General features: G+C 35.2%; 1 protein-coding gene across 1 annotated transcript; it reads right to left on the minus strand.

Annotated features, from left to right (window-relative positions):
• Positions 1–774: 774 nt before the first annotated feature.
• Positions 775–4,446, minus strand: LOC137741325 (DNA repair protein RAD51 homolog 2). Its single transcript, XM_068481046.1, has 12 exons — positions 4,315–4,446; positions 4,110–4,223; positions 3,839–3,991; positions 3,632–3,735; positions 3,457–3,520; positions 3,307–3,362; positions 3,046–3,126; positions 2,580–2,639; positions 2,395–2,486; positions 2,206–2,325; positions 1,567–1,710; positions 775–1,221 (listed from the first exon to the last, which is right to left on the minus strand). Exons 1-12 carry the CDS (start codon positions 4,396–4,398, stop codon positions 1,178–1,180), a joined length of 1,116 nt encoding a protein of 371 aa, XP_068337147.1. The 5' UTR covers positions 4,399–4,446; the 3' UTR covers positions 775–1,177.
• Between the last annotated feature and the right edge of the window lie 12,887 nt (positions 4,447–17,333).

Consider the following 17,333-nt stretch of genomic DNA (forward strand, 5'->3'; position numbering starts at 1 on the left):
CTAAACTCCATTCATAAAAGGTAACAGTAACATCACGAGAAAAAAGAAAACTAGTGTGTATAAGAATATTTATTGTTGCACCCAAAGTTCTAAGTTGGACATCCTCAACCCCCTTAAGAACATTGTTTGGTACCTAATTTCTTTGTTTTCAACTTGAGATCACCATTCCACCATCCCAATCTTTGTTGTTTTCTCAGCCATCTTTCATTAAACAGTTCTCTTAATTCAAATCAGCATGCAGCATGCAATGGCCTCTAATTTTCCACCCTTCTTGTCAGAGGATTCAAAAAGTGTTGTTCTTCTCTTTTCCTTCTTGTAAGTTAAAAATGACTGGCTAATCCTGAAATAAACTAATTTCCAATATTAGAATAAAGGTAAACAAAACTTGGGTGTTAACAGAGATATTATTACCATCATTCTACCTCACTCATCATGTGACTGAATGCATTCTCGACTACGTGTAGAATCTCCCGATCCACATAAAATGGGCCTATAAATTGCACATAAAATGGCATATCCTAATCTCCTAGATGGGTACCGTCAAATCTCTTGGGCTTACCTACTTCATATGGGCAAAAAGATTAAATGGACTCAACTTCACAGGCCCACAGCAGGACCTGCATGATGCAGAGTCTGTTGCATTATACTGCCGGTCAGTCTCGTTTGAAGTTACAACTCGTATTCCGACCAGTGGGTTTTGCTCTACCGGACTTCCTTGTACACCGACTAGCTCTTAGTCTAACGGTAACTTCCCAAATGTTGGAAGCTGTCTGTAAGTTTGGTTCCTCGCTCCCCGTTGATCAAGAAAAGATAAAGATAACACATTGTACTCCAGAAGATGATGAATAATATGAGTTTGTATATACTGGCAAATACACAAGAAACCCGCCAACGAACATTCACCGTCAACAACTTCACATCAAACGGATTATACACCCTGCCCATGAAAGGAGTACAAAACACAGAAGAAAACACAAACTCCAAAACCTGCTAAGAGAAAGGAGGGCCCTCAGCAAGTTTTAAATCTCGGTTGATCTTTCCTTGATGGTTAGCTTTGTGCATGGAGAAGTGATGCATATTGAGTTTGTAACCTGACCTGAGGCACATATTTTTTTCTACCATTGTATTGAATTTCTTGCAAATTCCTACACATTTATGCTGCTTTCCTTCAGATTGATCACTGAAACCTTTTCCCGTCAAAATTAATTACGTCGCTGTGTCCTGCATTTGTGTCACTACAAAATAAGACTTCCACTCTAAAGAAGAAAACTCCTAAACAAGCTCGAGAAGACATTTTCCATAACCATGCAGGTGGACAGCAGAAACATCTTGAAATATGGAAACCGATTTTCTAAAACATATAGTGAGAAGGCGATTTCCACAATCATGCAGGTGAGAGCAACTATGCCAAGTGAACTCATATTAGTTCCTCAGTTGTCAAAGCGGTTTTTCCAGTGGGATATCACATAAACAAAAAATTACTAAATGATACATACTACGCACTAAGTACTCCACTCTCTATGCTGTTGATAAATTGCCTTAATACAAGAAGTCTCAGTGACAAACCTTGGCAATGAATTGTGTTTATCTCTGGTCCTGTCAGTTCTATTCCACCATCGCTTAGCAATGAGATTCCAGATGATGTTATGCTGAACGCGAAGGCCAGAGGGGGTGATATTGGAGACTTTGCTAGCTTGATGAACCTCTTCCCTACAAGAGGAAACGAGAATGTGGAGTCAGAATCAGGAATAAGGGAAATAACGATTCTGGATTTCAAGAAGTGTCATCGTTGCAGCCATCTCATTAAAAATCATTACAATTTGGCTGTCTCTAGGCATATCTTGTAAATCTTCAGAACCATAAAATGTTATCACCATTCAATTCCAATAATGTGTGGTAAGAATTCCGGTTTCAGAAAGATGCCTATAAGGATGTTGCTAAATGCTAATACAGAACAATTAAAATGAAGGAAGAGGTTTTACTTACTGTCAATCTTCTGACAGATTTGTGAAGATATTAAGAAGGAGAAGGCAAGGCACACACACTCATATCTTAAAAACGGATTTGAAACATATCCTAGTTCCAACGATGGATATGCAACATATGAATAACGTGCATCAAAAGGAAAAGCATGTTCATATACAACTAAGGAGAAAGAGGCGGTTTCATGACAGTATAATCGTTTTGAAGTCCAAGCATACAAACCAGATTTAGAATCAAGCACAAGACGTATGGTCACAGCATGAGCCCAGTGAATCCCCAAAGCAGCAACAAGATGAGAATCATATTCTGCATGTTCATGTAATGCTTTTTCCCTGTTCTGCACTGCAGAGTAAGATATATTACATTCATAATTCATATGATGAATCTCACAATTTGACCAAACTATCCCACCTTGAAAAGAATACTGGCAGGCTTCATCACGAGTTTGAGATCTCACTTGGTTCGTAACAACAATAGGGATTCGTGAAAATTCAGCAAGTGACCTAGATATGTTAAGGAAATGAAGGAGCTTAATCCCGAAAATAAAAAACACAATCATCAACACCAATAAAGTTCCAACAGTCTAGGATTCCCACTTAATAAAGGAAATATGCCAACCCAGTAGATGCTGCCTAGGTGCTCCCTGCCCCTGTTCCCTGGACAAATATCAACATTTCTTATGAATTAAAGCAAACTGAATAAAGCATGACTATTCTATTCGAAGGCATGTTATGTAAATGTACACGGAATAATGAAAAAACAAAGGATTATATAGCTAAACCAAGACATAGGGATAAAGGAAAACAGACCATATTTTATAAATTCACGAACCAAAATTTGAAAACTAGATATAAACAGCTTGTAACGAAAGTAAATTTTATTTTATCTGTTTAGAAATTCTAAATTCTATTGAGACATGGGCCTGGCACAACAGGGTTTAGCATCCCAAGTACTATTTCTTATCCTAAAACAAAGTCATAAATGGAAATCATTTGAAAATGGCCTAATCATAAATGACTATATCCAGAACAGTTACAAGCATCGTAGAATATTTGAACTTACCCTGCAACAAGAGCAGCCATGCTATCAATAATTAGCAACTTCACTTGGTTTTGAAGGAGTGAGATCTTGAGTTGTTGCAAACTGGAATGAAAATCATCTTAACAAGTTGGCATAGTCTGACATTCATGTTCAATCATTTAGTTGTATCTCAAAAGTCCATGGCACATTTTGTCAATGCTTGTGGACAACCGAGTTCCCTGTACACCAGGATTAATGTTCTCACTAGGGATAACAAAAAACAAATTTTGTTTCGAATAATACCTCTCAGTGAACTCAGAAAGTGATGTCGGCCGCATAACAAGAATCCTACCAGCCATCTACCATGCAAATAGAGGATAATATTTCATTAATCAAGTATATGATATTCACTAAAAATCTTATAGAGAGCGCAATCATTTCCCATAGGAATACCTCTTGTGCCATTCCTTTCTTGTGAAATATTTCTGGGAAACTCTTTGATCCAATTTCTATCATCCTAATATTAACAAGTCAAGGTAAAATCTCCCATCTGTAACAAATATAGTAAGGAAATTTTTTGACACAAAACAGCTGACAATTGATATTTTATAGATCTTCAGTTTATTACCTTCTCGAACTAAATTTGGATTCTACATCGATGTATATTACCCGACCATCTAAACCTCCATAAGCTTCTGGCAACGAAGCCAACAATGCAAGCTTCAGACAGAACTGCAATTGAAATAATCATTCAAACGGATACTTAGTTACACGTAAATATAAATCAGGATTATGATATATGACGATCAGAGTGGCGAAAGAATTAGAACTATACCTGTGTTTTGCCAATGCCAGCAGGACCAACCAACTCTGTCAAAACCCCAAATGGAATGCCACCACACAAGGCATCGTCTAGGCCTTTGAGGCGCGTTGAAAGGTGACCACCATTGTGTTCCTTCTGAACCTGTTGCTCCATTAGACTTAGCACCTAATCAAACACAGATAAAACCACAGCATATCAGAAACACACCCAAAGAAAGAAAATTTTCAAATATTTCTATAGAAAAAAAAAATAAAAAATAAAAAATAAGGGTTTTGAGGATCACGGTTTGATAGGGAGGACATGTGATTTCACTGATGCGGGCTATCGCAGAACTGACTTCTGCCAAATTCACATCCAATACCTCCATTAATTCAAATTCGGTTAACGACAGAGCTTCCTGAAATTCATAATTAAACCCCCAAAATTTGAAAATTTCAGAAAGTAATTAAAATTTTAATTTTTTTTGGGAAATTTCGATTGAATGATACCTTGGCGGTGGTGATGTTACGAGCGGTGAAAACGTTGGCGATGGATTTGGGGAGGCCCATCTGGTTGATGAGCTTGTTCGCCATTTTTACTCTGAGAAGCTCAGAGGCTTTCTTCTGTCGTCTGAAGTCCACTTTCCCGCCAAATGGTAAACCCTAACGCCCCAAACTTTGTTTAGTGTGGAAGATGTCAAATAAGCCCAGTGGGCTTTCCTCGGGTCCCGATATTTAAGGCCCAAGTCCAGCCTAATTTCGTACAAGTCATAATGCTTTAGGTAACAAGTTTCTCTAAGTTGTAGTTAACACATTTGTGAAGATGCGGACATTCTATCGATATGCGGTAGATATATTGTCTATATCGTTGTGATTGCGAGTAAATATACCTTTCAACATGTGGTCAATATCATATTTGCCAACACACGCTCGTTTAATTTTATGAATGTTGAATCCGCATCTAGAAAGCATGAATAAAGAAAATTGTTGTTTAATTTCTTAATATCCTGCATTTTTCCCTTACTTTCCACTTTGGCAGTGTTGGATCCTATCAGGTTATCATTAAGAATTCATCCAAATCGATAATTGTTAAGTCATTTGATTATTGTCGTGATTTCATTGACAAAAAAAAAAAAAAAATGTCGGTTCAGATGTGAAGAGTATTTGAAGTTGGTTCAGAAAATGATTAGCTTGTATTAGCTACTAATTGATTAGCGATTGAGACACATCGCATATATAATTGTTTTAAGTTTATTGAGAATGAATCACACATTGATGAGATAAGAGACTTTGCATATGTTTATTAGTAGTTGGGCTACTTCTCATATTGTCAATTAGTTTTAAGGTGGAACCTCAACTTTCTTCATGGTATCAGACCAGGCTATTCCGCATGTGAAGCCCAACGGCTACACCTACTCCACATCACCTAAGTTGTGTTGTCCACGTGTTAGACTTGAAATTCACCACACATGAGGGGGCATGTTGAAAATGAATCTCACATTAATGAGAGGATAAACTTTATATATGCTTATAAATAGTTGAACTACTCCTCATATTACCAAATAATTTTATAAGTAATAGCTTGTATTATTTACTAATTATTTGAGTTGCTACTTTTTAGGCATTACCAACCAGCATTCTTAGCACAATAAATGATCCCTTCCTAGACAACATGCGATACAATACACAACACTCTAGAAGAAAGTAGAAACGTAATGTGAACATGTGAAGACCAAGTAAATCAAAGGATAGTCCTATTTCCAGTACAGCTTGGACGGTGCTTTTTCTCCTGAAGGAAGTTTCCTTGCCCCTCTGGTATACATCAAGTAATTTCAAGGCTTATTTCTCATCCACAAAGAGAAGATGCGTGCGCGGAATCCACTTTCTATGTTTAATCGAAATACGAGCCTCCGTAGCTTGCATGTTGGCACCAAACTTAGATTTCAGCCGGATATGTGGATGTCAGAATTTGCATTTGACTATGTTCCCAAATTTAGTAACCCTAGCCCCCGGAGTCATTCCAATTTTGGGGAGGGCTCTTTCATAGATGTTCCATCCGAATCAAGGAATCCCTCCATATATTCTTCAATGTTTGGAAGCACCTCAAAGTTTATACGATGTCAACTACTCATTTGGACTTAATTCACGATTTAACCTTACCATCCAAACAATTTATTTTTAAGGTTAACATCAAAAGGTCATTATTGCAAAAATTCATTCAAACCCTAAAACCGTAAACCACTTGATTATTGCAAAACAGTCTTTCCGGCTCCCGAAAGATTTGACTGCCGTAACGAAACCACCAGCTGATTTTTTTTCGGAAAAAAAAAGGGGTAGTGCTCTAGCGAGTTGTATTTATGCTTTTTTTAAGGCACTTTCTTTTATATGTTTCAGAAATAAGTCAAATAACACTACCAAGTTACCAACCAATTAACATTCTTTCATAATTATGCCATACAATAATACAGTATTAAAACAAACTAGAAACGTAATCTGAACTTCTAAAGACCAACTCAACAAAAAAACTTTGGAAAAGTCCAGTTCAAATCAGCTATCTATTTTTCAAAGTTTTGAATAACTTGGAATTCGGGTGGCATTGATCAAAAGATAATCCTATAGCCAGCACACCATGGACGGTCCAAAAAGCATATTTTCTCCTAAGCAATTTTAATTTCCTTATTAAAATTGTAAGGGTTGTGGTGTAAGTTGCAACCCGAGTAGAGAGGAGGAAAATGGGATAACTGAAGTCGCTCATTTTTTTAAGAAAAAAACCAATTCTTTAGTTTATTTAATTTTTTTTTGCCTTTTTCATAAAGGGTTTAATCAAATGCATAGACAACCATAGTTAATTAAATATTTAATCAAATGCATAAAAGATTTAATTCATTCGGAGGTGTTATATATTTGATCAATGAATTGTTTGAGATGTTCATGGAACATGAGAACCTTGATGTTGCATTATTTCAAGGTATAAATGTATTTGCACGAATGGACATTAGAGCAAAGATGCCAATTAGAGCAGCTCCATAGAAGATGTCAAAATGTCTAAATCAGCACTAAGAGGGAAAAAAAAATGTAGCAACAAAGTTTTCCAACCAAAAAGCCAAATCTGATATGGTATGACATGAATTGGTAGCCCTCACCCTTGCTACCAAAATTAACAGCAGCTTCAATTTTTTTAATAATTATTTTGTCATTGTTTGTTGATTCAAAATATTTATTATAATAGTTCAGTGTAATAAAATATAGTTTAATTTGAGATAGCAAGTGAAGAGCAAAACTTAAAAAAAAATATATATATATATATATATATATCAAAGTACCACATAGGCTATCAAATTTATATTTTAATGCTTAAAATTTAGAATCTTCTTTAGATATGCTCTTAGGAGTCATGTGATGATTTATATTTGATGAAGGATATAATAAACATGCAAATGGATGATGTGAATGTGGCTAAAGCTTTTGATATATCATGATATTGTGTGGAAAACATCATTGCTTGATTTACATTATATATTCCACTCACTAGGGTACAAGTGGTTGTTGTTCACCCCTCAACCTTTTGTTTTTCAGATAAGTTATTTGGCAAGACATGAACTAGACGAGCTGACTTTGTTTTAGACGAAGAATTTAACAGTTTTTATTATTTTGTACATGTGTAATTATTTATATAAGAAAAGTTATTTTCAACCCAGAATTTCATTTATTTTTATTTTTTCTTTTAATTTTTAATTCACGCGCCGGTATTTATGTGTATTTTGTCAAAAAAAAAAATTATTTTTTTTAGATCAAGAAAATAGCAAAGAATTCAACATAAGAAAATGGGAATATTGCTGCATTAATACAACGCAAGTGAAACTCAACAGAACATTCACATCATACCAACTTCACTCGAAGCAAGACAAAATGCAAAGCCACAAAAGTGTGTAATCCAAAATATATAATATTTATAACCACTGTATCATATAACAAGAAGTACACACGAATCAAACCAAAGATACAAAACCCAAAATACCCTTAATTGCACAAACTGCCTCTTCCGAGTATCTCTGCTCTCTAAAACTCGCAGAAACAAATTTGGAAAGAGGCACAGGTCCAAATTATACAGAAACTGAAACACAAGATTAAAAGCTTAGATGGGTTATGATCCTGCAAAACTCTCAAAACTATGAGTTGTGCAGGAACATAATAATTTAACACATGACCCATGTATGGTTTCTAAAAAACGAAACCGAAAAAACAAACACAAAGAACTTTCTACTCGAACAACAAAGCAGAAGCTTGATCTGACTTAAAATATTAGAACTCCAGAGCTTCACAGTTAAGTGGGATGGGATCACGATTCGGAGGACGAACCGGATGACTGCAGCGACGAGCTGAAGAACCCATCTTCCCTTCTGATGTCTATCACATGTCGGAATTGGCATCAGAGCTGTAGGCACTTGGTGGTGAGGTTGTGGAGGCAGAATCTCCGCCGCTACTGCCTTCTCCTCCGTTTTTCCCCTGAGCTCCAGGTTTGGAGGTCATGTTGGTGATGGCTTTGACCAAGCTTTCAAAAATCTTAGCCTTGATCTGGCCTCTCCTCGGAGGACAAGTTGCGGCTTTCTTCTCTTCGGGTGTCGAAGAACCGGTTTCCATGGTTGCACAACGCGTGTTACGGTGACAAAGAAAGCAGAGAGAAAACAGAGCAAAGGGAAGTTAAGATGGAATTTTGATCACAGAAGAGGAGATTTTATAAAAATTTAGAGAGAGAATGGAGAAGCGGAAACAGAAGCAGAAATAATTTGGAGAATTATGAGAAAGAAATGAAACTAGAAAATCTGAAGAAGGATTTGTGAGTGATGGAACTCAGAAGTCCTTTGTAGAGAAACAGAGGGGAAGCAGAGGCCTGAGCCTCTTGACAGAATTTGGATCACAAACCCAAAGGGAAATTACAATGAAAGAAGCGAGAAGAGGAGAAGGGGTATTTATAATAAAAAGCCAACTGTACCCCTCGACCGGAGACGATATTATTAAACTAAGGGGCAGAGGAATGAGCTCAGACCAGTAATAATGTAATTTAAATTTATCTTTCACGAGATTTGAATTTAAAACTTTTTATTTACAAGTGAAAAAAAATATTGTTAAACTATAATACTAAGAGGCCGGATAATTTATTTTAACATAGTTGACGTGGAAAGGCAACAATAGTTGGGATAATTTATTTTAACATAGTTGACGTGGAAAGGCAACCATAGTTGTGGATGATGGGGTTGTACCTTGGTACGGGTTCTTACCTGCACATCCAATATCAAATCAATGATCCTCACTACCGGTATGATTCTTTCTCTCTTCTTCTCATCCCCTTCTATTATCTCCTTTTACATTTTTTTTATTTTATCTTTCTCTTTCATAAAAAATTAATATAAAATATTGATATGATTTAACCATAGCCATTCAAATAGGAGGGGAGAGAAGGGGAGGGAAAAAAAAAAGGGGAGAGAATCCTACTCCCTCACTGCCCACCCAAAGGTCTCGATGTGTTTTCTGCTTATGTCGCCATCTCATCAGGATTTAGATCTCATCCAGATTCAAATTATAAGGATCTTCAAATCTTAGCTGTTTATTATATTTCATGTGGTCAGAAATTATTTTGAATTTTTTATTTAAAATTAAACACAAATAATATCTAATAAAAACTAGTTGCACGATGTACAATAAACGGTTAAAATGTGAGGATTTCATAGAAGATCCTCATCCATCTCATCAATATATCAAATTGCAAATTGCAAACTGCAGTCGTTCCTAAGTCAATGGAAAGTGATAGGCTTAACAAGACAAAGCTCAGTGTTATCGTACCCACAATGCATTCCCATGAGCACATATTTGACAAATTAGTATTATGATTAGCTTCCATGTAATTGCGGATAATCACTAGCTACCTTCTTCGTCGATTTGTTGGGCGAATAGCTTCAAGTTCAGAGAATGAACAAACAACGAATATCAAGTTTGAAAATTACAATTTTTTTCACATATGCCTTGTACCCCTAGAAAAGGGCGGAGAACAAGAATTAAACTTGAACAACTACCTATAAGCTCATATATAAAGTCTTCATTTTTCCAATGTAAGATCGATACTCTCAACACATGTGGACAACATAAATTCAAATTAAGTTACGTAAAGCACGTGTGGCTGTAAAGCTTTACAAGTGGGACAATATATTTTGATATCATAAACAAAGTTGAATTCTATCAGAAAATCGATTGATGATATAAATAATAGCTTAATTACTTATAAGCTCGTACAAATTTCTGCTGCCATCACACTTTGCAAAGAGTTGAGAGCCACCTAAAGGTTAGGGTTGATAGATAGGTTTTTCTTTATTGTCGCTTTTCTATTTGAAAAAAAAATTAGGATATATATACCAATCCATAGTATTTTTTGGGGCGGTTTTATATCCTGGCGTACTGTGTTGTAGAAATTCCATTGGGTCCCAGGTGCTTGGCTGGCCGCATCCACATTCCACTGACCAAATTACCAAGTAGGCCATAAGGGCCCAAGTGATTGGAGAATATCCCCTCTACAGACAACCTCACTGCACAGATTCGCATACATGTAGGGCAGGGGTCCTAATGGCCGGTGCTCTCAACCTTTCAATGCAATAGATACTCAAATGTGAAAAGGAGGATTTTCAAATATTATGTCGTACCACTAGTTGTATATGACATCATGTGATGTATGTTGTAGGTTTACGGTTGGGTCCTCAACCTGTCAATACAACAACTACTCAAGTATGATAACGAGGGTTTTCAATAATTCTTTCGTAACATTGGTTACATGTGATATCATGTAATGTGTGTTGTAGATATAAAATTGCATTTACCGATATCATATAAGTTATACTCGTGATTTAGATCCCAAGTGTTACTGAGCAAAGACCATGGCCCTTAATACTCAGAAAAGTTATGATTGGTTTTGGAAAGGCTACAAAATGTTTTCTAACTGAATTTGGCATTTGGCAAAGAAGTGCTTATGTTTTCTAAAAGCACTTTTTAAGTAGTACATGTATGTTCTTTCATATTGCACTTTTAAGTGCTTTTTAAAATAAAATAAAAAGCACTTGAATTTTTAGTAAAATTTAAAGTGTATATAACGAAGACTTGTTGACCCCGAAGGCTTTTGATGAAAGATAATTTGATGGCCTTGCATGCATATTTTCAAACGTATATATGATAAGCCTTCCCTACCATTTTATATTGTGGATTGTTAATTGACGACTTTAAAAGATTCCAACGAGTTTTTATTTATATTTATTGTTTCAATAATTTTTGGGTCAATTATAAGAATTTTGTGTTATTTGATGTGTTTGTTTTGATTTTTTTTAAGAAAATTTATTATTTTTGGTTAATCCCACGTCATAAATAATTTTTTGCTTTGTCACTATCTATCAATCAAGGGTGCATGGTCAAAATATCTTATTTGGAAAAAAGGTAATATTTGCATGCATCGAGTATATACCTCTTATGTACCTTTCTCCCTCTCTCTCGTTATGTAGATAGGGAGGAAATGAATACGTACTCGATGCATGCAAGATCCACTCTTAGTTTGATGGTGATTAACTGATTAAGAAAGTGAAAACAAAATGTATAAAGCAAAACATGATGTTTATAACTTCAATATCATATAACAACTACACATAAAATCAATAAACGATACAATGCCAAAATATTTGTAGAAACAACTCTAAGAATTGAAATACAAGATAAGCTTAGATGTATTTTGATCTTGCAAAACTCGCCTAAAAATGAGTTATGCAGGAACATAATGTAACACGCGATTCGAAACGCGAACTGGAGAAATTCAGCGACGAACACATAACCCATTTACCCATCTGATCGTGTCTATCAGATGTAAGAATTGGCATCAGAGTTGTAGGCAGTTGGTGGTGGCGTTGTAGAGGCAGAGTTTCCACCACCTTCTTCTCTGTTTTTCCCCTGAGCTGCAGGTTTGCAGGCCATGCTGACCACTGCTTTGACTATGTCTTCAAAAACTTTAGCCTTGATCTTGCCTCTCCTCGGAGGAAACCTTGTGGTTTTCTTCTCTTGGGACGTCGAAGAAGCGGTTTTCATGGCTGCGGAATTTGGATAAGAGTGGAGGAGAATGTGCAGAGAAAGAAGAGGAGATTTTAAGAGAAGAAGATAAAGAAGAATATGATGACGATTTTAAAGAGAAGTACGAGAAAATCGGACTAGGATTCGTGAAAAGGGGAACTCAGAACTCTGTATAGAAACAGACGAGGAGCAGAGACTCTCTACCTCGGCCTCTTAACAGAGTTTGTGTCAAAAATACAATGGCAGAAGGAAAAACTAGGAAGGGGGAGGAGCATGGGAAGAGGAGGGTGGGATTATGTATTTATAGGTCGAAATCAAGAATAATTTATTCCCTTGTTTTCATGTGCAAAATATTTTAGAATAGTCTGGTGTATGTCGTGCATCGAAACAATGAATTGTTGGATGAGTGATCAAGGATTCAATAAACAAGAATCCAATGGCCAAAAATTGTGACTTACACTAATGCACTAATGCACACTATAAAATCTATTTTGTTGTATGATTTCTATTTTTTATTTGTCTGATATATAATGATGGTTTGGATTTCATACAAAAATAAAACACTAATTGCATATTTCTATACCTAATTACGGTCAGTCTTCCCATGAGGGGCCCCATGAATTTGTGGGACCCTTGCTTAGGGGACGGCAACGTCGGAATAAGAACTTCTAGGCTTCTGGTGTTTCTTTGGTTGCAAGTTTTTATGTTAACGGCTCAGCTTATTTTATTCTTTTTATATTACATTAAGGAGAAGAAAAGAGTTTAAAACTATTATAACGAGGAACACATAAGTATAAATCCCTGAATTCTTTGATCTCATTCTAGATGTGAACATGGAAGACATTGTTAATAGCACGCACAATCGTACGTGGATTTGTTTATGTTTGTGAGCGAGACCTTGACTTGCTTTTGGGACAGAAGTAAGTCCACATCAAATGACCTCAGTGCTTACCTGTCATTAGCATACTATTAAGCTCTAACAATATACTTCTCTGCATTGTCGTCTCTACAAATGTCAACTCACTTTGCGTCTTGATCTAGTTCTCCGAGCAAAAACTGTCTATGTGTGGCCGCAACACAAGAAGTTTGCAACGTGATGTTACTAATCTAGTATTATATGAACGGACTGCACGTTTATATTCTAAGACATAGTATTAAAGACCCATATAGAAATACTTCTTTATAAAACAATCCTGATCCTACATGTTTTTGTTAAACATGATCAAAAGTGTTTTTGATCATCAAAAAACGTTTTTTGATCATTCTATTTTATACCATCGTTTGCCTTTCATCAATCACCACATTACACAAAAAACTAACTCCCCCTCAAAACTCTCTAACCCCCAACACAAACGTAACCCAAACACATGTTTGACAATTGTGTGCCATGATCACCTTCCATGAAACTACACAGCAATCGCTACCCCCCTTCTTTGTGAAGTCAGAGACCGATAGCCTCATCGTCCCACTTCAATATTCAATATAACATGCGCAAGTAGGAGCACCCCATTGGCCAAGGCTGCGTACCTTTTTCTTTGCCAGTTCTTTTCTTTTATTCAAGGCGGCTTGAAGATCCTAAAGACTCTCGGTGTTTCAGTGCAGAAAGATCAAAGGCAGTCGTCCTTAGGGTTACAGATCCATTGGTTTAGGACACATCTGCCTTGGTTCACAGGCCACTACAACGACTAAGAATATACGGTATTTTAATTGCTTTGGGACCCTTGGAGATGCCCATTGAGTCAACCAGTTCTCACATTGGGGCCTACATACTCGTATAAAAAATGGTGGGGTCATGGATGTCATGGTCGGTTCTCGTCGTTGTGGGGCAACCTCAATTTTCAACATCGTTTCATAATGTAACTTTGCTCTAGTGTGGTTTTGGAGATGATTTTATATGAAACGAATTTACTGATATACGTTCTTAATCAAAAACGGTTGGAAAGACGAAAGGTTTCTTCTTTTTTTTTAGGGTACTCTTGGGAATAGATTCAATGAAGACATGATGAGGCATGTAGTTCAGAGGATTAAAGCACGTGGTTACGAACCACGGTGTCTCGGGGGTTCAAATCCCTCCTCACCCGGGCCAAAAAGGGAAGGACCTTTCCCTTTGGAGATGATTTTATATAAACGAATCTACAGTTATATGTCGTTTCTTTTTTTGTCTAAAAAGTATTGTTGCGTTTAATAAAGTTAATGTAAACCCATTTGGTTCTCCAAGTTTTGGGTCACTCAACAACGCTTTGGCAAATACTTCAATTTGTTTGGTTCGATTTGCAAAGTAACCCAAGCACTCTTTGAAATACAAATTTTATACCGTGTTACTTTTTTTTTTAATACAAGCAAATAAATTGGGAGAATTAAACATAATACTGAGTGTATAAGTAAATATTTTTAACAATTTGAGCTATAAATATTTTGTTAAATTGTGTGTTTTGAGAAAAACACGCTTTGGCAAATACCTCAAAAGAAAAATTGACATAAGAAGACCCACTTCGTTCTTGTTTTGATGTCATTTGATTTCTTGTGTTTGATGTATTATCTTGAGAGAAATACTAAGGAGATTTTTTTTAAAAGTAGACTTTTTATGGACTCTCTGCCAAACTGTCATATCATATTTTTGGCATAATGTTTTATGATGTTGGCCTATAAGGTAACAGAGACTTCATGAAGAATCTTATTTTAAGAGAATCTCCTTCCTATTTCTCTTATCTTGTTAATGGACAAAGTACTCATTGGGGGCACTAGAAACCAAAATGAAAATCCTTTCTTTTGTAAATTAAAATGATAAAACTATCATTTACTCTTATCAACATCAAGGTTTCAATATGCAGTCCAATAAATGTGAAGTTTTATATATTATAAAAAAAAAAAAAATACCTCTTAAGGCAATTAAGGTTTTTGCTAATGATTACTCGTATTTAGAGTTTATTGGACGGCATATGCATAATTTGCTAATGATTGCTCGTATTTAGAATTTGCATATGCATATTTTGCTAGTGATTGTTTGTATTTAGAATTTACTTTACCACAAATTATCTTTCAAATATTTTGTGACCAGGAGACTATTAATCTCATTTGTCCTTTATTTATTTATCATGGACTCATCGTCTGGTAGATTAGTGGCACACGTTTCCGCTTGCCGTACAAATTGAATCTTTTTGGATATCTCACAATTGTCACACCCCCTCCTGCCATTGATGTAATTTTCTCTCCGTTTCGAGATATTTTTTATTGTAACGGGAATTCGAGTCGTACATTATGTGTTTTATATAAGTGGTGGGAAATTTTACTTTTTAAATTATTAACTTTTTAACACATATATTCCACAATTTATATAATAACACGTGATGTACCATTTCATGTAACGATCATATTGAAAAATCTATTCTCTGTCTCAGAACTATGAAGTGATTTGTCATTATTTAAATTATTTGTTTGAAATGAGAAAATGCCAAATAACCCAAACCGTGTTCGCTGACATTTTTCTATATATCTAGACACGCATTTAATTTGATAGACACGCATTTACTAAATTTTTTTTATTTTTTATGGTGTGATAGATGAAAGCATGACATTTAACTTTTGTATGACGTGGTGAGTCCAGAAAGTGTTTGGAACCAAATTATTCTAAATAGGAAATATAGCGTCCAGAATTGAAAATAGGATATTCTTGATGTGGTCACCATTCTAAAGTGGGGTAGTATTGACGCAGTTCATATACTATAATACTAGACACTCACCTGAAAATTATTGATCAAATATGCATGCATATACGTGTGGATAAAAAGAAATATATAAGAAAGTAAAGAACAAGTGGAGATTAGTTTAAATGATTATTATTTTATTTTCAAATCTCAAATTGTTGAAATAATTAACTTTTTAGGATATCGTCGGTAGCTGATCGCCTTGCCATTAATCTTTAACCACTTTTATCAATTAGCAATTGAAATGTACTATTCCAACGTATTACAAGAAAACGCTAGTCAAACGTCATTGCAAATTATAACTGGGAGCTAATTTTCACGCTGTATTTTTAACTTTTCACACTCTATTCTTCATCGGATTGAATAAATCACATAAAAATTACAAACATAATTAAACATAAGTGTGTAGAAAGAACAAAAATGCGTGTATCTATTATCAAAGCTACAAAATCTCATAATACTTGAAACTTATTGATGTTCATTTTTGGGAACTAAGAACAAATTAACTAGACCACACTTCTCTTGACAATTTAACGTCTTCTTCTTCACTATTATAATCCCACATTTCTTTTGTGCACCTACGGACACTTGTTGCTAAATTAAGTTCCTCCTAATCGTTATTTTGATTAATTAACAAAATCCAAGAACATTTTTTTTTTTCCTAACTTGGCTCTTAGTTTGTTGGGGGCTTCCCTTAAGCCAAAACCTAGCATATACTATATGATGTGGGATTGGGTCAACTTTGGTGGCGGATTTCAGTTACAACGGCTGCACTTTGAAAGGTGCATCTCTTTGGAACTGAAAAAAAAAAAAAAGGTTATATCATCACACCAACCTAGCTAATTGGATAATACAAAGACATGCAACGATTAACTAATCGATAACACACAAGCATTGTTGATGAGATCATACTTTTTATACACAAAACATGTACATAAGGTTCCTGTCATATATAAGAAATAATATGAAGTGCTACCAACAATGTTTACGCATCGTTTGATTTAACAACTTTTTTTAATGTCATGTCAATGTGATGCATATGACTGCGATTCTGGTATAATTTTTGTGTGTATCTATCTATAATTTTTGTCATGGGACTCGTAACTTTATTAACTTGTAATATAGCGAGGAGAACAACTTGCATGAATTTGAGTAAGTATCTGTTGAGAATGAATTAATCTCACACTAAAAGAAGAGGGACATTGCATATGCTTGTAAGTAATTATGTTACTCCTCATATTGTCAATTAATTTTATGGTAAAACTTCAACTCAACTCTAGATTGCGTATTGAATATTTGTCCTTGGCCTATACTTGATTTTGTCATCATGTCAATACTAGAATATTAGCAATTATATATAAAAGGTATTCACTCACCAATTATTAGACACTACTTGAAATGTGAGATTTTGTGCCCCACATAATCTATTGAGCTCATTTATTTTCATTTTCAATACCGCGTTTGATGAGACAGTTTGGAGGCCCACACGTTTAACTAGTTTCCAATGGTTTATTTTTAGATGCTTAATTTTTCTATAACTAGTAACGAAAATACTACAAAAAAGTTGTGGCTTATCTAAGCAAACAATTTTATGCACATTCAAGTGATATTACTAGTTCACGTGCTATTATATAAGTTGACGATACTTCATGGTGAAATATTAACAATCAATTTACATGTTATAATATGAATATATATGTTTAGATCCATTTGGCATGTTGATATTGCACA

The sequence above is a fragment of the Pyrus communis genome, chromosome 8 (assembly GCF_963583255.1).
Source record: "Pyrus communis chromosome 8, drPyrComm1.1, whole genome shotgun sequence".
NCBI classification, from domain to species: domain Eukaryota; kingdom Viridiplantae; phylum Streptophyta; class Magnoliopsida; order Rosales; family Rosaceae; genus Pyrus; species Pyrus communis.

Bases quoted from the DNA above. Each gene is read 5' to 3' on its own strand.
- LOC137741325 (XM_068481046.1), bottom strand. From the start codon at position 4,398: ATGGCGAACAAGCTCATCAACCAGATGGGCCTCCCCAAATCCATCGCC. The intron at 3,363-3,456 runs GTATTCCTATGG...TTTGCATGGTAG, and splicing joins AGAAAGGAATGGCACAAGAG to ATGGCTGGTAGGATTCTTGT. The intron at 3,127-3,306 runs GTATTATTCGAA...TTTTCATTCCAG, and splicing joins CTTTCTGAGTTCACTGAGAG to TTTGCAACAACTCAAGATCT.